General features: G+C 44.3%; 2 protein-coding genes across 2 annotated transcripts; both read right to left on the reverse strand.

The window, feature by feature from the left end:
• Positions 1-179: 179 nt before the first annotated feature.
• LOC115529953 (E3 ubiquitin-protein ligase TRIM21-like) lies at positions 180-4665 on the reverse strand. Its single transcript, XM_030339099.1, has 6 exons — positions 4029-4665; positions 3387-3544; positions 2843-3076; positions 2593-2740; positions 2481-2507; positions 180-1320 (listed from the first exon to the last, which is right to left on the reverse strand). The coding sequence occupies exons 1-6, from the start codon at positions 4663-4665 to the stop codon at positions 683-685; spliced, it is 1842 nt and encodes a 613-aa protein (XP_030194959.1). The 3' UTR covers positions 180-682.
• An 11957-nt stretch (positions 4666-16622) lies between these two features.
• On the reverse strand, positions 16623-25309 carry LOC115529954 (nuclear factor 7, brain). Its single transcript, XM_030339101.1, has 7 exons — positions 25186-25309; positions 20139-20754; positions 19521-19616; positions 18976-19209; positions 18709-18856; positions 18597-18623; positions 16623-17435 (listed from the first exon to the last, which is right to left on the reverse strand). Exons 1-7 carry the CDS (start codon positions 25233-25235, stop codon positions 16906-16908), a joined length of 1701 nt encoding a protein of 566 aa, XP_030194961.1. The 5' UTR covers positions 25236-25309; the 3' UTR covers positions 16623-16905.
• Between the last annotated feature and the right edge of the window lie 1670 nt (positions 25310-26979).

A 26979-nucleotide genomic window follows, 5' to 3' on the forward strand; every position in this document is an offset into this window, starting at 1 on the left:
GTGAGTATTTAAAAAAAAAAGTTAGATTATGTTGAATTAAAAGGCCTAAAATGCAATGGGTCCACCAGACCCAGCAGCACCTCCTGTGTAACAAAAAAACGAACACCCTTTGAGGGTTAAAAGCTAATATATAAAGCTCTTTTAATGTGGCTGATGTGATAGAAGCTTAACAAACGATGTTCAATCAATGATATTTATTTTATTAAGGAAATTCCCAAAAACCTGATTTACTATAAACTTACAGAATGAAGTATACAAAGTCACATTTGATGCACGTTAGACATAGAAAACTGCATTAGGTGAATAAGTGCATCAGGAATGTATATTGAACAAAGTTTTACAATCCCGATCCCAACAATAAGACATTAAGTCATTATGAAGCTATTAAGAACCTAGACCTTGCTTGACCACAAGGGTTGATGTAGAATAACATTTCCAATATGATTAAATGCCTTTACCCACCACTGCTTATGACCCGGAACCCCAAAAATATAATAAGCACCGCATTCCCATTACCATTACAAAGGTGGTAGTTATCTCTCTATGGATATTTTTCATCGTTACACTGTTCCAGGTTTCGGTCTTCAAACATAATAATGAAACTCATCTTTATATATTTTGCATTGAATATGAATATTTGCATTGAAAATTAACGTCCCACCACCATAATAATCCCCAACTGCTACCAATGGGTGGAGACACAGTTTGAAACCCACCCATGTGTATTTTCTATGTTTACATATACAGTATATTTGGTATACACTAGCATAGTAATCATTCCAGAGCTGGTCCTACACCGCGGTGATGACCAGAGGCCGGCTTTCCTCCAACTCATATGGGGACTGAAATAGGGGCGGAGCTCGCCACTGAATACGCACGCCGTGAACGAGAATATGTGCGAGGAGGACGTCAGGTCGTAGAAGGACACGAGGCCGTCCTCGTAATCCAGGAAGACGCCTACCATCTTGGGCTTGGCTATGAGGGCCAGCTTTTTGGTCGGGGCCGTCATTGCCGTGTAGCCCTCACCATCGTAATGTGTTAGCACCCAGTAGTTGGCGTCGGGCTCGAACACAAGCCTCCCTATCCGTTGAGAGGTCACCGTCGTTACACCTAGATCCCAACCCAACTTGTCGCCGACCTCAACCTGCCAGTAGGCCTTGCCCGATGTCAGTCGGTTCCGGCCGAGGACGGATGCGTACAAGTCGAACCTTTGAGAACCCATGGGTACTACCTGAAGCCCGCCGCCATCTTGTACCTCCGTGCCGTCAGCGGATATGATTAAGCATGGGTGAGCGGTGCTGGGGTCTAGCCTCACGTCCACTGCAAAATAAAATATTTTTGGGGGGTTTAATTCTTCCGCAATTAATTTTAGAAGAAAAACCTCATTGTTGCAACAACATTGTACGTGCACAATTAAAACTGCATCAAGGATATCACAAAAAGTCCCAGGATTATTTCCTTTGTGCTCCTTTTCGTAGTTATTAGTAATGAATTAGTTGGTAAAGTTGAAATATCCATTATACGGAAATTTTATACGGAGGTTTTTTTTGTTAATATAGGTTTTGAATAGGTCTATACTCTGACCGCCATCACTGATTTGACAGCTCAGAATGTTTCTTCAGTTAGGCCGTGTTCACATCTAGCATTATTTGTAATAGGAAAAAGTTGAGCCGACCGTTTTTACAACCAAAAAAAAAGCTGGCTGCGTTTTTTGTCCTAAAAGCGCAGAGAGCGGTTTTTTTCTATCGCCTAACAGCGAACCCATTCTAGACCCGACGTTACTCGCCTACTACGTATCCAGGCGAGAGCCCATTAGGCATGTCGTAGATCTCAACATATTCTGTGATTAAAACTATTAATTGCTCAACCGGCCCTTTCCCGAGTGATTTGTCCGCCATTGTTTCTTGTTTTGACAGTTGAGATTTTCCTTCGTAACGAAGTGTCAATGTTCCGCTTGTGATTGGTCAGTTGCCCAAAAGACGCCTGACGCCGGCCGCTCTCTTCCTGAAAGTTGAACTTTTTTTAACGCTCCGTATGGCAGAAGAAAACGCTGGGAGAGGCGTTTAAAAAAACGGCTGTGACTTTGTCCAGAAACACTCTGCTCCATAGGAATATAATGTAAAACAAGCGCTGGCAGATTTGAAAAAACGCTAGATGTGAACACGGCCTAACAAGGGTCATTCAGGTCTTTCTCGCAGAAAAATATATTCTAGTTCCCGTTCCCACTTCACCCAGTAGGAGAGAGGGATCCGCGACTCAACACGCAAAAAGACAGAATAAAATAAAGATGATAAGAAGGATGCCAAGAAAAAAGAGGACAGGAGTCATGACGTGGTGATGAGGGAGGGGAATGTTAACTGCAAAAATGGACAGGAAGTTAGCCAAAACGACATCAATGCTAACAGTGCCTTGAATTCTTGAATTGAGAAATAACCCAACAAACTAAATTGGAGTAGAATAATAAAGAAAGGTAAAATTACCTGCAAACTTCACGATCCTCTGCAGTTCTATGTAGGGAAATCAGAAGAATTAAATTAACTTAAATTAAGTTATTTATCTTCTTATAGGCTAATCTTCCAACCACTTTCTTACCGATTGGAGTCAATAACTCCAGTTTGTCGAGAATTTCATCCATCAGGTTTTTTCTGATACTTCGGAAGGTGCCGAAGGAGGTGGATGCATCGAGTGCTATCTCTGTTAGGTTGTTTTCCTCTTCTAGGACCGTGGTGGATGGATAATTCTAAAGGAGTAGAAAAAAGTCATTTACTTTACTGTAACGGTTTAATCAGAGACAATGGCTGACACAGAATGAGCTACATTTACACAAAATTGCCTCTTTCACCTGTAGGAAGTAAATATGATCCTCTGTGTCAGAAATGCGCCTCAGGTCCGAGATGTTCCTCCTCAGTTCCCCTATCTCGTTGTTGAGCTGCTCCTTCAATTCCTCGGCCTGCCTCTCCGCCGCCTGACTCCTCACGTCCATGGGCAGGAGAGCATGTCTTTTGGCGTTCTCCACGTAGGAAATGAGGGATGACAGAGTGCCGTCGATATCCGTCCTCTCGCTACGTAAGTGATCCTGAAAGAAACACAAAGGAAGGACCGTGATTATTATTTGGATGATTTATTTTGTTCATTATTCATGCCAGTAGCATTTGCTACTTACAAGAACCACAACAACATACTTCAGATCAGAACATGTCATACTTTTTTGTTTGCCTGTTTTAACCGGATGAAAGCGATTTATACATGACTGACAACAACTGAAGCCTCTGTATTATTGTTTTTTTTTTACTTTTCAAAAGGAAGCAACACTATCTCAAGTCTGCCTCAACAATTGTAAATTCAATCCCAAGATCTCTCCTTTAAAAATACATAACTTTCCTCACCTGGGAAACCCTGATCGAGGAACGGATTTCCTGCAGCTTGTTTCGCCGTCTCGCAATCCCCCCCTGAAACGTAACCTCGAGGTAGTTCAGCTGGCCCTTCAGGGAGAAAGAAGAACATCTCAATTTTGACTCCCATATAAAGCCGGAGTATAACATCACTTTTCACTCAATACTGATAGTGGTCCTCAACAGCTTTCAAGGTCAATGTTGTACCGAACCAATTTGCATTGTGTATTATTTAAAGTGGGATTTCTGTTTCGTTCTCTTTGGGCGACATCTTTGGCGATATGCGGTAACTTTCCAGAGGGTTACAATTAGCGTAGCCACCAACCAGCTCATAACATTCATAACACTGCAAACCTGTGGGCCATAGGCTCCATCTCTGTGTTGCCTGATTTGGTGGAAGAAAGTCACTGATCAGACACTCTCAAACCATCTTAGATTGCGGGTAAGTCAAGCGGCTGGGGTGTTTGACTCCAAGCAGAAAGATACTGGCTTTGATCCCCAATTCCCATAGTCCACCTGTCAGCAACTTAGAGCCAGATGTCCTAACCCCTATCTACTCCTCAATGGCATTTCTCTGAAAGTCACGATAGATAAAAGCGACTCATGACTGCAAAATGACAACATTAAAACTCAAACATGTGAGATCTTCCAAAACCCTCACCCTTTTCTCCTCCCACATCGTCTCCAAGGAAACAACCTCCAGCCCCTCCTCCACACAGAGCACGCAGATGCAGCGGCCGCTGTCGCGGCAGTAGAGCTCCAGGGGCCGCCCGTGCTCCGGGCAGGCCCTGTCGTCCAGGTTCTCCACAGGCGCCACCATCCTGTGGCCCCTCATGCGGTTCCTACTGTCGTGGCCCTCGAGGTGGGCCCGGCAGTACGACATCAGACACACCAGGCACGACTTCAGGGCCCTGCGGGCCCCGGGCCCAATGCAGACGTCGCAGACCACCTCTCGGGGCCTCCCGGCGGACCCCTCGGCCATTTGGCCCCTGGCCTCCAGCCGGGCCTGGTCCAGGTCCTGCAGGAGTCCCTTCAGCACGACGTTGACATCGGGGATGCGGCCTAGGTGCTGCTTGCAGGTCGGGCAGCTGTTGTCACTGTAGATGGCGTTGCAGTTCAGGCAGGCCTTGCAGAAGGAGTGGCCGCAGCAGGTGGTGACGGGATCCGAGAACAGGTCATTGCAGATGGGGCAGCTCAGGTGCCTCTCTACGGGCAGGCTGAGGCCCGAGGGCTGCGCGGAACGGGCCGGGTCCAGGATGGGGCGCAGAGACATGAGGCTATGCCGAGAATATATGTATCGTTACTACTATGAATGACGATATTAGTGTGATAACACCAAAACACGGTGCTTTAGCAAACAATATTCATAGTTCTAATGTAATGAATACACCGAATATAATGCTCGTAGTGATTGGCTCATAGCAATGGTTATAGTGATGCAGCCAAAATAAACCGATTCAGATTCAGGTTTGCGTAACAAACAAGGAATTTGACTTCGGTTAACCCTTTGCTCTCAAAGTAGCCGACAACACTCCACACTTAACTTATTGTTAAAGAACACAAAACCGAAAGAACAGTACGAAATATAAATACACTGTTAAGTTTAAATGACAGTATGACAATACAATATAATATACTAATTTGCAAAAAATAATATACAATAACAATATAATAGGAAGAAACTATGTGAGGGAGGAAATGGTGCAATATCAGTGAAGTCAATATACGGTCAGAGATTTAAAGTTTCAATATAAATATAATTACAATTTTTTTTTTTCTCTTAAGAATGCTTTGTGAATCCGGCCCCAGGTTCTTAAAACGCCTATTTGCATTGGCCTTTCATACAATATAATTGAACGACTGCAATTACCCACTCTATTATGTATACAATAGAGCTTATTAGTTACTAGCACGCACAAAGTTGAAGTGACGGTGAACCCATTGTTTCAGCTTTGAAATATTAAATACATATTGCGCTTTGCTTTGACTTTCAGGAAGGAGTGGGGCGTGGTATCCCCATGGTTACGACCAACGCCGACGCGACGACCTCATAATAAGTCAAAGTCAAAAAGTCAAAGTCAGCTTTATTGTCAACACTAAAGCACTATAAGCAATGTTGTAGACCTATATGAAATCCGCCCCACATTGTATCTTTATACTATCGGTGACCGGGAAGCCTCAACCTCACTCGGACGCGGACGTGTTGTTATACTAGGTAAAGGCTACTTGTATCATGGTCTACTAAGTTTACTAAGTATTATTATAGGTTACACCTGGGTTCGCAGCATAGAGACACTTTACCATAGTGTATGGGGAGAACGGCAAAACGTCTTTTTACCCATTTCTTTTTTAATTCGGGTCTTCTTCCAGTAACAGTCAAAAAAGATCCATAGCTTGCTATGATGACGATATGAGCCATTACGACGTTAACAAATAAAACTGGCTCTTTGAATCAGTTTGACAGCGGAGTGCACACCAGGTCGTCTTTACCTTTTCATCTCAATTGCAGTTATTCAGACCTCGACCAATTGTCACGGATTTTTATAAGAACAACCTCAATTTAGCAGACCTGTCGATATAAATTGTGTTTATTCTCTAATGGTAGCCTAACGCTGATGATTTGCATTTCTAAAGTTTAAACTTTACAAAATGAAAAATGTAGCCTAATTTGGCCACAACCGCAGTGCAAATGCAGTAGGCCCTATATAAATAACAATATGACTTAATATAGAGAACGATTACCTTTCATTCGCCCTTGGGTTATCCCCGTGAAGATCTCCCATGGTGTCCATTGTCTCTCTCCCTTTTCATTGGCAGTGCACTACAGGTACACAGGGACTCTTCCCTTTATAGGCCACAGTAAACGCCTTTGGTTTCATTTCTGTGCAAATGCTCTTCCCAGACATAACTTTTGTCTCCTCCTCATCAGATGCGTTAGGCCCGATGGAACGATGGGAGGTCGATGGCCTCACGCATCATTTGTTTATTGTTTGCCTAACAAATGAAAGCGTGTAGAGTAGCGTGTAGAGCGTGCAGAGCAGGTTAGACCTAACCCACCAGATCCCTTATCTTCTTTATATATGCCCCCAAGACCATTCTAACCCTTCGTCAGACTTAAAATTAAAGGTAGGCCTACCAACACGAAACTACACGCTACCATTGCTGTGCCCATTGGCCGCCACCTTGTGGTTAACGATATAGGCCTACTAAGTATTTTAAGGATACAATGGTTTGATCCACGTTTTCAGTTTTGTTCAAGCCATACCCAAGCTATCAAAAAATCGTTTATTGGTCTTATTGGGGTATTTTACATATTAATACTTTAAATACCATATGCTTGATAGGCCTTCTGACATATCAAGTAAAAATAAAAATAAAAATATTTCATACATCAATTATTTACACAACAATAAATAAAATATACAAAAACACATTTGTGGTTTATGATGGTTGCTGTCACAACCACGTTGTAACACTGTTTTCCCTTCTTGGGGCAGTCTGGTTAGGTGAATTACCTACTGATTAATAGCATGTAATCAGTGATGAATAGAACAAACATAAATGTGTAGAAAACAAAATAGAAATAATTCAACAGATACATCATCAACATTTTACGACATAAAACATAGTTTTGAACTAGGGTTGATCACAACTATATCAGCTGAACAAATTAGCTCCCTCCTCATCTTTGTCATATCCTGGCTGCCGCCAGGATCGCTGGCGGCAGCCAGTGATCCTCCAGTACTCTCCGATGCAGGCCAGGCAGAATGCGTGGGGGCAGGGGAGCTTGACGGGCCGGGTGAGTCCCCTCAGACAGATGCAGCAGTCAGGGACCCCCGACATACCTGGGGAGAGTCACATCAAAGTCAGAGAGAGAGGGGCTGTTAAAGAGCACGGTGGAGAGAGAGAGAGAGAGAGAGAGAGAGAGAGAGAGAGAGAGAGAGAGAGAGAGAGAGAGAGAGAGAGAGAGCAAAAGAGAAAGAGAGCAAGAGGGAAAGAACGAGGAAGGAAGAAAGAGAGAGGCAGAGGTGCAACTTAGGGAAAGACCATAATTGCAAAGTGTTTCCTCCCTACGAGTCAACACTAGGCAGGTCCTTAACCACAGCCACTTTCATGGTCACCGTCATGGTTACCGCCATGGCAGACATGGCGACCATGTGTGTATTGTACTGCATGCATCAGACACAGAAACACAAAGAGAGAGAGAGAGAGAGAGAGAGAGAGAGAGAGAGAGAGAGAGAGAGAGAGAGAGAGAGAGAGAGAGAGAGAGAGAGAGAGAGAGAGAGAGAGAGAGGCTTTGATGGGGAAAGAGCGAGAAGGCAAGGGAGAGCAACACAGCAGTCTTGGACCTTGATTTGGATTCTCAGGATTGTCATTAAGCCATTATTGTCAAAACTATGACATTGCCAGGACTCCTGAGATTTCTGGATTCCATAGGCTGCCGTACCCTCTGGACACCCACTTCACCTCGTCGTGGTGACACGGGTAGATCATTTATCACCGGTAAAACTTTACACCTGTTTGACACCTCACAATTAGGTTGTTGTCTGTTTAAAAACTTTTCATGAGTAAATGGTTTATGACAGCAAACAGGTATTCTTGATGACACAGACGAACAGACACACACGCACACACAGAATCTTAAAGTCCCCGAGGCACATACTTCAGCTCTTAATATGACATTAGAATACTACCACATCCGTGTACTACGGTCTACTGGAATGATGTACATACCTACTGGGACTACCAGCTCAACCTGTTGGACTCCTGTCAACTGTGCCAAAACCAAAGCTAAATGGTGCACTTGGCTGTTCAAAGGTGTTGGACGCGCATGCCCTCATTAGGAAAGATCAAATGTAATTGCTGCTATATATACCTGTTAATTACCACATCGTCACACCCGTGTTCCCAGGTTTCTGATTCACCTGGCATAGTTTGGAACATATTATGCCAGGTGTCCTGTGGGTGTATTATACAGCCCATCATATCCGTCCTTTTTTGTTTTGTTTCCACTCAATATATAGTATAGTTACAACATGTGGATTTTTATACAATCTCTACAAGTTACACTTCATTCCCACACCAACCTGCATCAGCAGAAAAAAACGATTGGAACCAAGGTCCAGATGAATAAAAATAAGCAAACATTAAATGTGTGTGTGGGTCTATGGTTGCGTATTTGTGTGTATTTGTGTATTTGTACAACACATTCAGATTCAGATTCATACAATACATCTGGTGACATCTAATAATGTCTTGTGTTATGTATTGGCGGGAAAATGTACTCTCTCACTTTTACCAAGGCCACCCCAGGTTCCCCACCTGCATGTCGTCTGACTAATTAGGTGGTAATGAGGTCACCTGTTGCGGCTCGTGAACAGTTTGACCTCTGCCTGCTGGTGCTCGCGCGTAAAACCATCTAATGTCTCCAAGTTAATGTCATCTTGATATTATTTTAGTAATTTAAGCAGAAATTGGTTGGCACGGTTATGTGTGACTAATTAAAAATATGCTCCTCTGTTCTCCAGCTTATGGAGCAACTACTGTTCATATTCCATTGTTCGGTTCTTGGATTCTTTTACATCTGTTCACTAGTAGAAGTTGGGGTACCAGTAGATATTTCTTTAAGTCTAAGCTTGTTTGATTATCACCCTGCAGAAATCACAAAGGAAAATAATAGTACTAATTGTAGTATTTGCTATATCCGGGCCTGCGTGCGGGCCTGTGTGCGGGCCTGGACACATGCTTGTTTACGGACTTACTGCTGACGCAGGCTTGTTCCCGGCCCAACACACGACAGGATGACAGATTTCCAGTTCGGAATTGGATGGCCAGATTCCCACTTTTCCCGTCCTTACCTGTTCCCAGAGCTTAAACGGGAGCAAGTCAGGTCGTGTCCATTTTATTTAGCTCTGTAATGCAGTTCATACATGATGTTACCCCCCCTCCCCCGAAATGAATCTATTTGATAAGACTTGGGTAAAGATTAACTCATTGGCTGAGCTCTAAGGTATAGAGGTGTTTGATGTGAGCGAGTCCCCAAATGTAGGATCAGGGCTGTTCTGCATTGTACTCAAGTGTGCTCCTGAAGCTTTATTGGTTGGTTTCTCCGCTCACAGGCCGACAGTGTGTGGATGGAAATGGACGACCAGGACGACATGCCCACAGCTGATGAACTGGAACAGTGGGTCGAAGATGTGCTGTCCGGTAAAATAGACCCAGATATGGATGATGATGATGATGATGATGATGACGATGATGACGATGATGACGATGATGACGATGACGTCTAAATGTTCACCATCTCAAATTTCTAAATTGCCAATCCTCTCGTTTGTGTGGCCTCACAACAAGACAAACAATAGTGTCTTTGGATAGCACACTGTTTTTGTCGTGTATATAGCTGGATATTTTAAGGGACACTGGAAAATCGGTAACTTCTACCGCTAAAGTGTCGGGTTAAAATGTACCCACACGTTTATGCCCTTTGTTCGTTTTCTACATCAATCCAACTGGCCTATGATTACAAGCTAAGTTCAGTCGAAGAACCCACATCAACTCTATAGTCCAATTCGGTTAACCAACACATCTTTCACGACCAGTTGGAGTGAGAAGATACAAAGTACAGTAATATTTTTTAAACCTAGTGTGCACCCACTGTTCCCGCACAAGGTTGCAACATTGGAGCACCCAACACTATCTACACCCATATTCCCACACATTTCACCCTCTGTCTTGCGGGAACCAAGCTTGGGGATCTGACACTATAAAAAATCTCTGTCGGCGTGGTTCCATACCACAACTGATCAAGATGGCAAAGCGATTCTCTGTTCAGACTGCCTTACAGTTGATATTTGAAGAGACAGAGGGTTTTGATGGTGATGCAGAGGAAACAGTTTCAGAAAGTGAGGATAACATTTCTGAAAATTCAGAGTCTGACACTGAGTTTGAAGAGGAGGATCAGCATCAGCCAGCTCCGAAACGTAAAAGACAAATACACAATATACATAATACATAATAATATAAAACACAATATACATGCAACCAGTGCAAAAAATACATATGCAATACACACAGTGAGACTCTGCCCCTCATGTGTGGTATAGACTGATATACGTATAATGGCTGTGTTCAAAGGATTTAATGTGTTGTTCAGACAGATGTTATTGAGTGTTTCAATTTCTAATGATGTTGATAATTTCCCAGTTATGCCTGTTTTATGATGCATTTCCTTATTTTATTACATGCTAATACGAAAATAAACAAAAACGAGTGGCCCCTCTATTCATAAATGTGATTTAACAAAGGTAAAGGGAACAAATTTAACATATGTGTTGTTTATATTACTTGCAATTGGGTTGAAGTAACCATTTGGTGAGTATTTAAAAAAAAAAAGTTAGATTATGTTGAATTAAAAGGCCTAAAATGCAATGGGTCCACCAGACCCAGCAGCACCTCCTGTGTAACAAAAAAACGAACACCCTTTGAGGGTTAAAAGCTAATATATAAAGCTCTTTTAATGTGGCTGATGTGATAGAAGCTTAACAAACGATGTTCAATCAATGATATTTATTTTATTAAGGAAATTCCCAAAAACCTGATTTACTATAAACTTACAGAATGAAGTATACAAAGTCACATTTGATGCACGTTAGACATAGAAAACTGCATTAGGTGAATAAGTGCATCAGGAATGTATATTGAACAAAGTTTTACAATCCCGATCCCAACAATAAGACATTAAGTCATTATGAAGCTATTAAGAACCTAGACCTTGCTTGACCACAAGGGTTGATGTAGAATAACATTTCCAATATGATTAAATGCCTTTACCCACCACTGCTTATGACCCGGAACCCCAAAAATATAATAAGCACCGCATTGTCACGACTTGACTCAGGGACCAGGACTCAGAAGCAAAACTCAGAAGACGGCAGTATGTTTAAACCAAAACGCTTTACTAGAAAAAGGTAACAAAGAACGCTCTCATGGAGGATACAAAACTATAACCAAAAGGTGCTCGCTTAGGAGTATACAAAACAGTTAAATACAGTAGTGTCTGCAAGTGTCAAAAACGAACAAATCCTGAGGCTTGACAATACGCTAGGGACGCAAGACGAACTGACATTAGACAAAGGAAAACAAGGGCTATTTATACATGAGGGAGGGGAACACAGGTGAGACGAATCAGAGACCGGGGAGGCAATCACAGTTGAGAAAGTCAAGTGCCTGAAACGAGAGGGAAAAGGGAACTACAAAATAAAACAGGAAGTGAATGACATGAGTGGTATTAACTTGGCTCAACAGAATTAACAAACTTTGCGTGACATGACAGTACCCCCCTTTCTAAGGACGGCTCCTGACGGCCCAGGCACCTGAAGATATTGCCTGTCAAAGTCCTCTATTAAGGATCGATCCACCACGAAACTGGATGGGATCCAAGACCTCTCCTCTGGGCCATAACCCTCCCAATCCACCAGGAACTGCCTCCCTCGTCCTCTCTTACGGACAGCCAAAAGCCTTTTGACAGTGTATGTTGGACCGCCATCCACAATCCGGGGTGGGGGTGGGGGCTTGGAGGCGGGAACCAAGGTGCTCTCGGTGAGTGGTTTGACCTTGCTGACATGGAATGTGGGATGTACTTTCAGAGACCTGGGGAGTTTTAACCTCACAGACACAGGATTAACCACATTGGACACTGGGAATGGACCAATAAACTTGGGAGCTAGCTTACGTGACATGACGTGGAGAGGCAAGTCCTTGGTGGCCAGCCAGACTTTCTGACCTGGCCTGTAGCATGGAGCAGGCCGACGTTGCCGATCTGCAACACTCTTCATCCTTGTGGCGCTACGCAGCAGGACCCTGCGAGCCGCAGCCCAGATGCGGTGGCAGCGACGTACCATGGCATGGTACGTTCACCCTCTGTCTCTTGAAACAACGGAGGCTGATATCCATAAGCACACTGAAAGGGTGAGAGCCCGGTAGCAGAGGGTGGAAGTGTGTTGTGGGCATATTCTACCCATGTGAGGTGCTTACTCCAGGAGGCCTGGTTCTGTGAGACTAAGCAGCGGAGGCAGGTCTCCAGCTCCTGGTTAAGCCTCTCAGTCTGACCATTAGACTGAGGATGATAACCGGAAGTGAGACTGACGGTGGCACCTAGGAGATGGCAGAACTCCTTCCAAAACTTGGAAATAAACTGCGGTCCACGATCCGATACAATGTCTCTGGGGAACCCATGGAGCCTGAAAACATTGTTCATCATAACGTCTGCTGTTTCTTTGGCTGAGGGGAGCTTGGGTAGAGCAATGAAATGAGCCATTTTAGAAAACCTGTCTACCACCGTCAGCACAGTGGTGTTACCTTCCGAGTAGGGGAGACCGGTGACGAAGTCCATGGATATATCTGACCAGGGGCGGTGTGGGACAGGGAGAGGCTGAAGCAGTCCCATCGGTGCTCTGGAAGAGAATTTGTTTTGTGCACAGATCGGACAAGCCCCCACGTACTCCTTGACTGCTCTTTCCATGGCCGGCCACCAGAACCTCTGCTTAATGAAAAACACAGTTCTTCTTACCCCTGGATGACAGGTGAGCACCGACGTGTGAGCCCAGTGGATAACCTGTGGACGGAGGGACACTGGGACAAACAACCGGTCTTGAGGACAACCACTAGGTGCCGGGCTCACCCCATTAGCACTCTTCACCTCTGATTCTATTTGCCATGTAACTCCTCCTACCACACTGTTAAGTGGTAGGATATGTTCAGGTTCCTTGGCAGCAGGCTCAGGATCATACAGACGGGACAGAGCATCAGGCTTGGTATTTTGGGACCCAGGTCTGTAAGAAAGTGAGAAGTTAAAGCGATTGAAAAAGAGGGACCACCTGGCCTGGCGAGAGTTAAGTCTCTTGGCATTCCTTAAGTACTCAAGATTTTTATGGTCCGTCCAGACCAAAAAAGGCTGCTCCGCCCCCTCCAACCAGTGCCTCCATTCCTCTAATGCAACTTTGACTGCTAAAAGTTCCTTGTTGCCTATGTCGTAGTTCTTCTCAGCTGGAGTCAATTTACGTGAGAAGAAGGCACAAGGGTGGAGTTTGTTGTCCTTGGCCGACTTCTGTGACAGAATGGCTCCAATGCCGACATTTGAGGCATCCACCTCCACCACAAACTGCCGTCGCGGGTCTGGAACCGTGAGTATGGGAGCCGTGGTGAACCTTTCCTTCAGCTGTTGGAAGGCTCGCTCCGCCTGAGGATTCCACACAAACGGAACCTTGGAAGAGGTGAGAGCATGCAAAGGGGACGCAATGGCACCGAAATTTCGAACAAACCTCCGGTAAAAGTTAGCGAACCCTAAGAACTGTTGCAACTTTTTGCAGCTGGTTGGAGTAGACCAATTGACCACAGCACTGACCTTGCTAGGGTCCATCTGGACCTTATTCTCTGAGATGATGAACCCTAGGAATGAGGTAGTGTTCACATGAAATTCGCATTTCTCAGCTTTCACAAACAATTGATTTTCCAGAAGCTTCTGGAGGGCCTGTCGGACGTGCTGGACATGAGCCTCTTCATCAGGGGAAAATATCAAAATGTCATCCACATATACAAAAACAAATCTGTTCAAATAATCTCTAAGCACATCATTTACAAAAGCTTGGAAGACACCAGGTGCATTAGTTAAGCCGAAAGGCATCACAAGATACTCATAATGTCCATGAGGTGTGTTGAAACCTGTTTTCCATTCGTCCCCCTCCCTGATTCGAACCAAATGGTAAGCATTACGGAGATCTAGCTTAGTGAATATTTTGGCGTCCTGTAAAAGTTCAAAAGCAGAGGAGATGAGTGGGAGGGGGTACCTGTTTTTAACAGTGATTTCATTCAATGGAGCATAGTCGATACAGGGCCTGAGAGACCCATCTTTCTTCCCTACAAAGAAGAATCCGGCTCCCGCCGGTGAGGAGGAAGGCCGAATCAACCCAGCCTTCACCGAGGATTTGATGTATTCAGTCATGGCCTCCTTCTCAGGACCTGAAAGAGAGTACAGTCTGCCCTTGGGGATGGGAGCCCCTGGGAACAAGTCTATGGCACAGTCATAGGGCCTATGTGGGGGAAGTGATGTGGCCTTAGCCTTGTTGAACGCCTCTTTAAGATCAAGAAAACATGGCGGCACCTTGGTGAAATCTGGGAAGTCAGAGTCACAATCATGCTCGATTGGTTCAGTCTTGGTCTGGACATGATTGACAGTTAGACTAGTGTCGGTCTCGTGAACCTGGTCTACCTTACCAGTATTGTCTCTAAAACACAACTCGCGGCAATCTAATCCCCACTCCTTGATCCTGCCCGATCTCCAGTCTATATGGGGGTTATGTCTGGTCAGCCATGGGAAGCCTAATATGAGTGGGTACAGTGCTGAGTTGAATAAATGGAACCTTATGTCTTCTGTGTGTTTATCGGCGAACGTAAGTGTGATGGGTTCTGTGACATGGGTGACATTGAATAAGATTTTACCATCTAGAGCCCTGGCTGTGATGGGTCGAGGCAAGATCTCAGTCTTAATGCTAAGCCTTTTAACCATACCCCAGTCCAAGAGATCTACATCCGCTCCAGAGTCTACCAGCACCTTCCGAGTGAGAGTCTTGTAATGAGCAGATACCTGGACTTGAGTCAGGGGACGAGAAGGGAAGTTGAAGACAGGGGGTCGGCTCGCCAGCGCTCTCCTCCTCACCGGCGAGCCTGCCCTTTTGCTGGGCATGATGACCACTGATGGTCTGGTTGGCCACAGTAGAAGCAGCAACCCTCATGTTTACGACGCTGTCGCTCCTCGGGTGTGACCTTAGCCCTGCCCAACTGCATGGGCTCCTCAGGAACCTTAGTGAGCGCTGGTCTCCCCGGAGAAGGTTGAGGCTGGAGCTGTGGCGTCCAGGCCGTCCTGGGAAAGGGAGCAGAAGTGCGCAGTCTTTCTCTGCGCCTCTCTTGAAGACGGTTGTCTATGCGAGTGGCCATGGAGATTATTATATCCAGATCGGTGGGAAGCTCTAGGGGCGCCAACTGGTCTTTGATGGAGTCTGTGAGTCCATTCATGAAGGCATCAATTAAGGCAGGGTCGTTCCACCCACTGTCTGCAGCCAAAGTCCTGAATTCAATGGCATAGTCTGTGACTGGCCGATTGTGCTGTTTAATTTGCATTAGCACCCTGGACGCCTCCCTAGCTGGGGAGGAGTGATCAAAAACTCGGCTCATGGTGTCAGTGAACCTGGAGAGTGTTTGGCAAACAATTGAGTCTCTGGACCATTCTGCCGTTGCCCATGCTGCCGCTCTACCCGTCAAATGGGACATAACAAAAGCTATTCTAGCCTGGTCGGACACAAATGCAGCTGGGTTGTGTTTAAAATGTAAGTCACAGAGCACCAAAAATGGCCTACAGTCCCCTGAGTCTCCGGAAAACTTATCTGGAGCAGCCAGCCGAAGTCCAGTAGACGGGAACCGGGCATGGTCCAAAGCAGCAGTGTTCTCGGAAGCCGGCGTAGGTGTCATGGCAGGGAGTGAAGCTGAGGGATCAGCCTTAACGTGTCCAATGAGAAAACTGAGTTGATCTGTCAGGAGGTTTACTTGTTCGGTGACAGAAGACTGGAAATTCCCCAGTTGCTCGGTGAGAACCCGCAGTCCTTGGTTAATGGAGGACAGGTGTTGCTCGTGCTCATGTAGACGAGCACCCTGGGCTCGCATGGCTAGCTTCACCACTTCCGAGTCTGCTGAGTCCATATTTACGGTCAGTTCGTTCTGTCACGACTTGACTCAGGGACAAGGACTCAGAAGCAAAACTCAGAAGACGGCAGTATGTTTAAACCAAAACGCTTTACTAGAAAAAGGTAACAAAGAACGCTCTCATGGAGGATACAAAACTATAACCAAAAGGTGCTCGCTTAGGAGTATACTAAACAGTTAAATACAGTAGTGTCTGCAAGTGTCAAAAACGAACAAATCCTGAGGCTTGACAATACGCTAGGGACGCAAGACGAACTGACATTAGACAAAGGAAAACAAGGGCTATTTATACATGAGGGAGGGGAACACAGGTGAGACGAATCAGAGACCGGGGAGGCAATCACAGTTGAGAAAGTCAAGTGCCTGAAACGAGAGGGAAAAGGGAACTACAAAATAAAACAGGAAGTGAATGACATGAGTGGTATTAACTTGGCTCAACAGAATTAACAAACTTTGCGTGACATGACACGCATTCCCATTACCATTACAAAGGTGGTAGTTATCTCTCTATGGATATTTTTCATCGTTACACGGTTCCAGGTTTCGGTCTTCAAACATAATAATGAAACTCATCTTTATATATTTTGTATTGAATATGAATATTTGCATTGAAAATTAACGTCCCACCGACATAATAATCCCCAACTGCTACCAATGGGTGGAGACACAGTTTGAAACCCACCCATGTGTATTTTCTATGTTTACATATACAGTATATTTGGTATACACTAGCATAGTAATCATTCCAGAGCTGGTCCTACACCGCAGTGATGACCAGAGGCCGGCTTTCCCCCAAATCAATATGGGGACTGAAATAGGGGCAGAGCTCGCCACTGAATACGCACGCCGTGAACGAGAATATGTGCGAGGAGGACGTCAGGTCGTAGAAGGACACGAGGCCGTCCTCGTAATCCAGGAAGACGCCTACCATCTTGGGCTTGGCTATGAGGGCCAGCTTTTTGGTCGGGGCCGTCATTGCCGCGTAGCCCTCACCATCGTAATGTGTTAGCACCCAGTAGTTGGCGTCGGGCTCGAACAAAAAGCTCCCTATCCGTTGAGAGGTCACCGTCGTTACACCTAGATCCCAACCCAACTTGTCGCCGACCTCAACCTGCCAGTAGGCCTTGCCCGATGTCAGTCGGTTCCGGCCGAGGACGGATGCGTACAAGTCGAACCTTTGAGAACCCATGGGTACTACCTGAAGCCCGCCGCCATCTTGTACCTCCGTGCCGTCAGCGGATATGATTAAGCGTGGGTGAGCGGTGCTGGGGTCTAGCCTCACGTCCACTGCAAAATAAAATATTTTTGGGGGGTTTAATTCTTCCGCAATTAATTTTAGAAGAAAAACCTCATTGTTGCAACAACATTGTACGTGCACAATTAAAACTGCATCAAGGATATCACAAAAAGTCCCAGGATTATTTCCTTTGTGCTCCTTTTCGTAGTTATTAGTAATGAATTAGTTGGTAAAGTTGAAATATCCATTATACGGAAATTTTATACAGAGGTTTTTTTTGTTAATATAGGTTTTGAATAGGTCTATACTCTGACCGCCATCACTGATTTGACAGCTGAGAATGTTTCTTCAGTTAGGCCGTGTTCACATCTAGCATTATTTGTAATAGGAAAAAGTTGAGCCGACCGTTTTTACAACCAAAAAAAAAGCTGGCTGCGTTTTTTGTCCTAAAAGCGCAGAGAGCGGTTTTTTTCTATCGCCTAGCAGCGAACCCATTCTAGACCCGACGTTACTCGCCTACTACGTATCCAGGCTAGAGCCCATTAGGCATGTCGTAGATCTCAACATATTCTGTGATTAAAACTATTAATTGCTCAACCGGCCCTTTCCCGAGTGATTTGTCCGCCATTGTTTCTTGTTTTGACAGTTGAGATTTTCCTTCGTAACGAAGTGTCAATGTTCCGCTTGTGATTGGTCAGTTGCCCAAAAGACGCCTGACGTCGGCCGCTCTCTTCCTGAAAGTTGAACTTTTTTTAACGCTCCGTATGGCAGAAGAAAACGCTGGGAGAGGCGTTTAAAAAAACGGCTGTGACTTTTTCCAGAAACACTCTGCTCCATAGGAATATAATGTAAAACAAGCGCGGGCAGATTTGAAAAAAACGCTATATGTTAACACGGCCTAACAAGGGTCATTCAGGTCTTTCTCGCAGAAAAAGATACTCTTGTTCCCGTTCCCACTTCACCCAGTAGCAGAGAGGGATCCGCGACTCAACACGCAAAAAGACAGAATAAAATAAAGATGATAAGAACGATGCCAAGAAAAAAGAGGACAGGAGTCATGACGTGGTGATGAGGGAGGGGAATGTTAACTGCAAAAATGGACAGGAAGTTAGCCAAAACGACTTCAATGCTAACAGTGCCTTTAATTCTTGAATTGAGAAATAACCCAACAAACTAAATTGGAGTAGAATAATACAGAAAGGTAAAATTACCTGCAAACTTCACGATCCTCTGCAGTTCTATGTAGGGAAATCAGAAGAATTAAATTAACTTAAATTAAGTTATTTATCTTCTTATAGGCTAATCTTCCAACCACTTTCTTACCGATTGGAGTCAATAACTCCAGTTTGTCGAGAATTTCATCCATCAGGTTTTTTATGATACTTCGGAAGGTGCCGAAGGAGGTGGATGCATCGAGTGCTATCTCTGTTAGGTTGTTCTCCTCATCTCGGTCCTGGGTGGATGGAAAATTCTAAACGAGTAGAAAAAAACAAGTGAAATAATTCAGTCATTTACTTTACTGTAACGGTTTAATCAGAGAAAATGGCTGACACCGAATGATCTATATTTATACAAAATTGCCTCTGTCACCTGTAGGAAGTAAATATGATCCTCTGTGTCAGAAATGCGCCTCAGGTCCGAGATGTTCTTCCGCAGTTCCCCTATCTCGTTGTTGAGCTGCTCCTTCAATTCCTCGGCCCGCCTCTCCACCGCCCGACTCCTCTCGTCAATGGGCAGGAGAGCATGTCTTGTGGCGTTCCCCACGTATGAAATGAGGGATGACAGAATGCCGTCGATATCCATCCTCTCGCTACGTAAGTGATCCTGAAAGAAACACAAAGGAAGGACCGTGATTATTATTTGGATGATTTATTTTGTTCATTATTCATGCCAGTAGCATTTGCAACTTACTAGAACCACAACAACATACTTCAGATCAGAACATGTCATACTTTGTTGTATGCCTGTTTTAATCGGATGAGAGCGATTTATACATGACTGACAACAACTGAAGCCTCTGTATTATTGTTTTTTTTTTTTACTTTTCAAAAGGAAGCAACACTATCTCAAGTCTGCCTCAACAATTGTAAATTCAATCCCAAGATCTCCCCTTAAAAATACATAACTTTCCTCACCTGGGAAACCCTGATCGAGGAACGGATTTCCTGCAGCTGGTTTTTCCGTCTCGCAATCCCCCCCTGAAACGTAACCTCGAGGTAGTTCAGCAGGCCCTTCAGGGAGAAAGAAGAACATCTCAATTTTGACTCCCATATGAAGCCGGAGTATAACATCACTTTTCAGTCAATACTGATAGTGGTCATCAACAGCTTTCAAAGTCAATGTTGTACCGAACCAATTTGCATTGTGTATTATTTAAAGTGGGATTTCTGTTTCGTTCTCTTTGGGCGACACCTTTGGCGATATGCGGTAACTTTCCAGAGGGTTACAATTAGCGTAGCCACCAACCAGCTCATAACATTCATAACACTGCAAACCTGTGGGCCATGGGCTCCATCTCTGTGTTGCCTGATTTGGTGGAAGAAAGTCACTGATCAGACACTCTCAAACCATCTTAGATTGCGGGTATGATCCCCAATTCCCATAGTCCACCTGTCAGCAACTTAGAGCCAGATGTCCTAACCCCTATCTACTCCTCAATGGCATATCTCTGAAAGTCATTAGATAAAAGCGACTCATGACTGCACAATGACAACAATAAAACTCAAACATGTGAGATCTTCCAAAACCCTCACCCTTTTCTCCTCCCACTCCTTCTCCACGGAAACAACCTCCCGCCCCTCCTCCACACAGAGGACGCAGATGCAGCGGTCGCTGTCGCGGCAGTAGAGCTCCAGGGGCCGCCCGTGCTCCGGGCAGGCCCTGTCGTCCAGGTTCTCCACAGGCGCCACCATCCTGTGGCCCCTCAGGCGGTTCCTACTGTTGTGGCCCTCGAGGTGGGCCCGGCAGTACGACAACAGACACACCAGGCACGACATCAGGGCCTTGCGGGCCCCGGGCCCAATACAGACGTCGCAGACCACCTCTCGGGGCCTCCCGGCGGACCCCTCGGCCATTTGGCCCCTGGCCTCCAGCCGGGCCTGGTGCAGGTCCTGCAGGAGTCCCTCCAGGATGACGTTGACCTCGGGGATGCGGCTGAGGTGCTGCCTGCAGGTCGGGCAGCTGTTGTCACTGTACATGGCGTTGCGGTTCAGGCAGGCCTTGCAGAAGGAGTGGCCGCAGCAGGTGGTCACGGGATCCAAGAACAGGTCATTGCAGATGGGGCAGCTCAGGTGCCTCTCTACGGGCAGGCTCAGGCCCGAGGGCTGCGCGGAACGGGCCGGGTCCGGGATGGGGCGCAGAGACATGAGGCTATGCCGAGAATATATGTATTGTTACTACTATGAATGACGATATTAGATGTGATAACACCACGACCCAGTGCTTTAGCAAACTATATTCATAGTTCTAATGTAATGAACATACCGAAAATAATGCTCGTAGTGATAGGCTTATAGCAATGGTTATAGTGATGCAGCCAAAATAAACCTATTCAGATTAGGTTTGCGTAACAAACAAGGAATTTGACTTCGGTTAACCCTTTGCTCGCAAAGTAGCCTATCCGACAACACTCCACACTTAACTTATTGTTAAACAACACAAAACCGAAAGAACAGTACGAAATATAAATACACTGTTAAGTTTAAGTGACAGTATAACAATACAATATAATATACTAATTTGCAAAAAATAATATAATAGGAAGAAACAATATAAGGGAGGAAATGGTGCAATATCAGTGCAGTCAATATACGTTCAGAGAATTAAGATTTCAATATAACTATATTAATACATAAGTTTGAAGAAGGAGGGGGGCGTGTTATCCCCATGGTTAGGACCAATGCCAACGTACCGACGTTATAGGCCTACTGTTTTACTTAACTTACTGTGCTGGGTTGCACCAACTGGGCGATAGCCTGGTCTTAACTACGCCTGGTCGTAGCTTGGCGTTCTAAGTCCGACCTAACCGTTACGCCGGTTGCACCAAATGGGCTTAGCGTTCTTTTCACTCTGACCAGGCGTAAATCCTACGCAGTTGCGCAAAAAGTGGGTATGCACTATATGCGGCGCCAAAGCGATGGAAGTAAAAAAAAAATTGTCAGCATTTTCTGTTTTTAACAGCGTTTGTGTACATGATATGATGATCAATAACAGAGGAACGTCACTGATGGACCTGCTCCGCACACGGCGCTCGAGTGGGCGCCCCCTCGACAACGCCCTGGAGGCGAGCGCCAGAGTGTCTTTATTTGAACAGTATTGTCATCTGATGACACGTACCTCAATATGGAGAGGCAGAGAAGAAAGTCCTCAGGGTCACAACATTGAAAAAGAAAGATTGGGAAGGAGAAGGGTGCGCAGGGATGAAAGAAAGCTTTCCAAAGTGGATGAAAGTCGTTTTTATGTCAGTGTATCAAGAGGAGGCTTGTAAATATTCAGGTTAGCTAAATCGACTACTAGTAAAACAACAGGTTACTGTTGTCTTGCAACTGTGTACTGATCAGAATGGAGCCTACAATATAACGGATCATAACAAGAAAAATAAAATAACTTGTTTGTTGTTATAACTATGCAGGTCTTTGTTTTATGTCAATAGACCCAGTAAAAACGGTTTGGTGAAGCTAGAGTTGCTGACACTCGCCTTGTGGTGGGTTATAACTGGCAGTGTATTTCAAAGATACTGAAGCACCATGAAACAAGTGGTTACCACATACATGCTTATCTGATGTGGAAAGAATTGGCATCCCGCTTATGCCTAGGTAAAACTATTGATAGTGAATTGCAGAGAGCCTGTTGACTTGAGTGATCGACTGCATACTCTTCCTTGCAGAAAGAAACCTGCCACTGAGGGGGAAAAAATGCACAGTTAGGAAATCCTAGAAGTGGACATTTTCTGGGTATCTCTTATAGCACGGTATCATGTTACTCTGGCAGAGCATCTTAGAAAGGCTGCCTCTAAAAAAAAAACACCGGATATTTATCCTGCTGCACTCAAAATGAATTTTTTGATTCAATATCAGAGTGTGTTTGAGGTCAAATTTGTGCCCAGATAAAAGAGGGGGGGGGGGGCCTGCTGTGTCTGCATACCCCCCAGAAAGTAGGCAGTTGCGCCCCTGATCCTACGCCTGGTCAGGGGCAGGCGTAGAGTTGAAATTCCAGGCTGTTTCTATAGCAATTGAATCCAATCCGATGCAGAGCTACCACCATCCTTGTAACTGCTCATTGCGCTTCGCTTCTATGCAAACGGGGCATTTCAAAGCACAGCCGGCGAAATGATCAGTGTTCACAGATCGGCCGCGGTTATCCGGAGGGTTTCACTGCCTTCATGTGGAGATAAGGATGCACCCAAACGGGTCTGCACAGAAATAGCTGCGTGCACCGTTCTGCACAACATCTGCATATCCAAGAGAATCCCTCTCCCCAGACACCATAAGCCACCGGCAGTCCCCGAGGAAGACGTGCGTCCAGCCAGAGCAATTGAAGATATCGCTGGCTGATTAGTCCGTTCTCAATTTATTAATCAGGTGTGAATAGGGTGACCACTGATGTCTCGCTTTGTGCGGGACAGTCACGCATTACCATTACTTTTGACACGTCCCGCAAATTGAGACGTTGTCCCGCATTGTTATTGACAGTCAGACTCGATTATTTATTTATTTTTGAAATGCGTCTTTTATAATCTGGCATTTATCAAATAGCTGTGTGCGGAGACAGCAGTGAGGGCTGTCATCAGGAGGCGGGGCGTGCTGTTTGATCATGTCAATCAAACTGGGACGCATACGCCGGTTAAGGGCATGCCCACCAACAAGAAACAGTGCAAATCAGGTCAGAACGGCATGCCGTACGAAACGGAGGAAAGCACGACTCGTACGACAAAGAAGAGGAAATGCAGCGAACAATAAAGAATGGGAAACTATCTATCCCTGGAGGACCAGACTCTTTTAAGCCTTAAAGACTTAAAGGACCAGTTACCAGAATGTCTGGTAACGTTTTGTGTGAAGTTTGCTTGAGTCATTTTTCCATTTCACACGGAGGTGTATACGAGGTGAAACGACACAAAGAATGCGGGACTCACAAAAAAAGTTATTATTTGATTTAGTGCATATTGCCTAATTGTATACACAGCTGTGCCTTTAGTTGGTATTGTCCAATAAAAGCAGATAATTATCAAATGCATTTCTAGTTAATCTATGTGATTCTGAGCTGTGTGAGTTTTATTTTGTTCAGATAATCAGCCTATGTACTCCATGTAACCTAATCCAGTGCATGTTCTACTCGAATAGGCCTATGTGGTTCAGTATATTGGTCGACTAGAGCTGAGTTGTGCTGGGGTTAGGTTGTTTCCTCCCTGTTGTTGGAGAAAAGGCACATTAAAGTTCAATGCTTGAAATAACAATGGTAGCCTTGACTGTCTATTATGTTTGATTGTTAACTTGAGGCGCTGTGAAATAGCATGAAAGCTCCATGCCTTGCCTATGTTTTCTCACGTGAGAGAACTTGGGAGAGTTCCATTTAAATAAGATATATTTGCTAAGTTTGTATTTGCAGTCTTTTATGTGATGCAACGCGTTGATATAGGCATACAATGGAACATTCACATGCTAAGATCGGTTAAGACCAATTGGTGCAACCGGCCTGTTAAGTAGGCTAAACAGTAGGCCTATAACAATACCACATAATATAGGCCTACTAATTTGCATAAAATAATATACAATAACAATATAAGAGGAATAAACAATATAAGGGAAGAAATGGTGCAATAACAGTGAAGTCAATATACGGTCAGAGATTTAAGGTTTCAATATTTATATAATTACAAAAACTTTTTTTTTCTTAAGAATGCTTTGTGAATCCGGCCCCAGGTTCTTAAAACGCCTATTTGCATAGGCCTTTCATACAATATAATTGAACGACTGCAATTACACACTCTATTATGTATACAATAGAGCTTATTAGTTACTAACGCACAAAGTTGAAGTGACGGTGAACCCATTGTTTCAGCTTTGAAATATTAAATACATATTGCGCTTTGCTTTGAGTTTCAGGAAGGAGTGGGGCGTGGTATCCCCATGGTTACGACCAACGCCGACGTGACGACCTTATAATAAGCGATGTTGTTAATGTAGACCTATATGAAATCCGCCCCACATTGTATCTTTATACTATCGGTGACCGGGAAGCCTCAACCTCACTCGGACGCGGACGTGTTGTTATACTAGGTAAAGGCTACTTGTATCATGGTCTACTAAGTTTACTAAGTATAATTATAGGTTACACCTGGGTTCGCAGCATAGAGACACTTTACCATAGTGTATGGGGAGAACGGCAAAACGTCTTTTTACCCATTTCTTTCTTAATTCGGGTCTTCTTCCAGTAACAGTTAAAAAAGATCCATAGCTTGCTATGATTACGATATGAGCCATTACGACGTTAACAAATCAAACTGGCTCTTTGAATCAGTTTGACAGCGGAGTGCACACCAGGTCGTCTTCACCTTTTCATCCCAATTGCAGTTATTCAGACCTCGACCAATTTTCACGGATTTTTATAAGAACAACCTCAATTTAGCAGACCTGTCGATATAAATTGTGTTTATTCTCTAATGGCAGCCTAACGCTGATGATTTGCATTTCTAAAGTTTAAACTTTACAGAATGAAAGATGTAGCCTAATTTGGCCACAACCGCAGTGCAATGCAGTAGGCCCTATATAAATAACAATATGACTTAATATAGCGAACGATTACCTTTCATTCGCCCTTGGGTTATCCCCGTGAAGATCTCCCATGGTGTCCATTGTCTCTCTCCCTTTTCATTGGCAGTGCACTACAGGTACACAGGGACTCTTCCCTTTATAGGCCACAGTAAACGCCTTTGGTTTCATTTCTGTGCAAATGCTCTTCCCAGACATAACTTTTGTCTCCTCCTCATCAGATGCGTTAGGCCCGATGGAACGATGGGAGGTCGATGGCCTCACGCATCATTTGTTTATTGTTTGCCTAACAAATGAAAGCGTGTAGAGTAGCGTGTAGAGCGTGCAGAGCAGGTTAGACCTAACCTGCCTTTATCATATCAATAGGTTTAGAAAGCTATTATCACACCAGATCCCTTATCTTCTTTATATATTTTTCACTTTGTACTTACTATATTATCCCCCCCCCCCCCCCCCTCTGCCCCCAAGACCATTCTAACCCTTCGTCAGACTTAAAATTAAAGGTAGGCCTACCAACACGAAACTACACGCTACCATTGCTGTGCCCATTGGCCGCCACCTTGTGGTTAACGATATAGGCCTACTAAGTATTTTAAGGATTCAATGGTTTGATCCACGTTTTCAGTTTTGTTCAAGTCATACCCAAGCTATCAAAAAATCGTTTATTGGTCTTATTGGGGTATTTTACATATTAATACTTTAAATACCATATGCTTGATAGGCCTTCTGACATATCAAGTAAAAATAAAAATAAAAATATTTCATACATCAATTATTTACGCAACAATAAATAAAATATACAAAAACACATTTGTGGTTTATGATGGTTGCTGTCACAATCACGTTGTAACACTGTTACAACATTTATTTACCATATTTCTAGGTAATTTCATCGTTTTAAAATGTGAATGTTTCTAATTAAACATTAAAAACAACATGAAAATAAGGCAAAATCTTGTTAAAATTACAACTTTAAACTGTTTTAAAATGTGAATGTTTCTAATTAAACATTAAAAACAACATGAAAATAAGGCAAAATCTTGTTAAAATTACAACTTTAAACTGTTTTAAAATGTGAATGTTTCTAATTAAACATTAAAAACAACATGAAAATAAGGCAAAATCTTGTTAAAATTACAACTTTAAACTGTATTTTCATTATGGAAATTAACCGTATTTTTACGAGAAAGAAATTATCTGTTATTTCACAGTATTTTTCTGGCACAATAGCATGTAATCAGTGATGAATAGAACAAACATAAATGTGTAGAAAACAAAATAGAAATAATTCAACAGATACATCATCAACATTTTACGACATAAAACATAGTTTTGAACTAGGGTTGATCACAACTATATCAGCTAAACAAATTAGCTCCCTCCTCATCTTTGTCATATCCTGGCTGCAGCCAGGATCGCTGGCGGCAGCCAGTGATCCTCCAGTACTCTCCGATGCAGGCCAGGCAGAATGCGTGGTGGCAGGGGAGGCTGACGGGCCGGGTGAGTCCCCTCAGACAGATGCAGCAGTCAGGGACCCCCGACATACCTGGGGAGAGTCACATCAAAGTCAGAGAGAGAGGGGCTGTTAAAGAGCACGGTGGAGAGAGAGAGAGAGAGAGAGAGAGAGAGAGAGAGAGAGAGAGCAAAAGAGAAAGAGCAAGATGGAAAGAACGAGGAAGGAAGAAAGAGAGAGGCAGAGGTGCAACTTAGGGAAAGACAATAATTGCAAAGTGTTTCCTCCCTACGAGTCAACACTATAGCAGGTCCTTAACCACAGCCACTTTCATGGTCACCGTCATGGTTACCGCCATGGCAAACATGGCGACCA

The sequence above is a fragment of the Gadus morhua genome, chromosome 17 (assembly GCF_902167405.1).
Source record: "Gadus morhua chromosome 17, gadMor3.0, whole genome shotgun sequence".
In the NCBI taxonomy this organism is placed as follows: domain Eukaryota; kingdom Metazoa; phylum Chordata; class Actinopteri; order Gadiformes; family Gadidae; genus Gadus; species Gadus morhua.

What these genes read in the sequence shown, in the direction of transcription:
- LOC115529953 (XM_030339099.1), bottom strand. Translation starts at nt 4,665, where the DNA reads ATGTCTCTGCGCCCCATCCTGGACCCGGCCCGTTCCGCGCAGCCCTCG. An exon ending in ATCATATTTACTTCCTACAG is followed by an intron (nt 2,741 to 2,842) that starts GTGAAAGAGGCA and finishes CTACTCCTTTAG; the next exon opens with AATTATCCATCCACCACGGT. An exon ending in GAGGATCGTGAAGTTTGCAG is followed by an intron (nt 1,321 to 2,480) that starts GTAATTTTACCT and finishes TTTATTTTGCAG; the next exon opens with TGGACGTGAGGCTAGACCCC.
- LOC115529954 (XM_030339101.1), bottom strand. Translation starts at nt 25,235, where the DNA reads ATGGACACCATGGGAGATCTTCACGGGGATAACCCAAGGGCGAATGAA. An exon ending in AACCCAAGGGCGAATGAAAG is followed by an intron (nt 20,755 to 25,185) that starts GTAATCGTTCGC and finishes TTCTCGGCATAG; the next exon opens with CCTCATGTCTCTGCGCCCCA. An exon ending in GGAGTTATTGACTCCAATCG is followed by an intron (nt 18,624 to 18,708) that starts GTAAGAAAGTGG and finishes TTCCCTACATAG; the next exon opens with AACTGCAGAGGATCGTGAAG.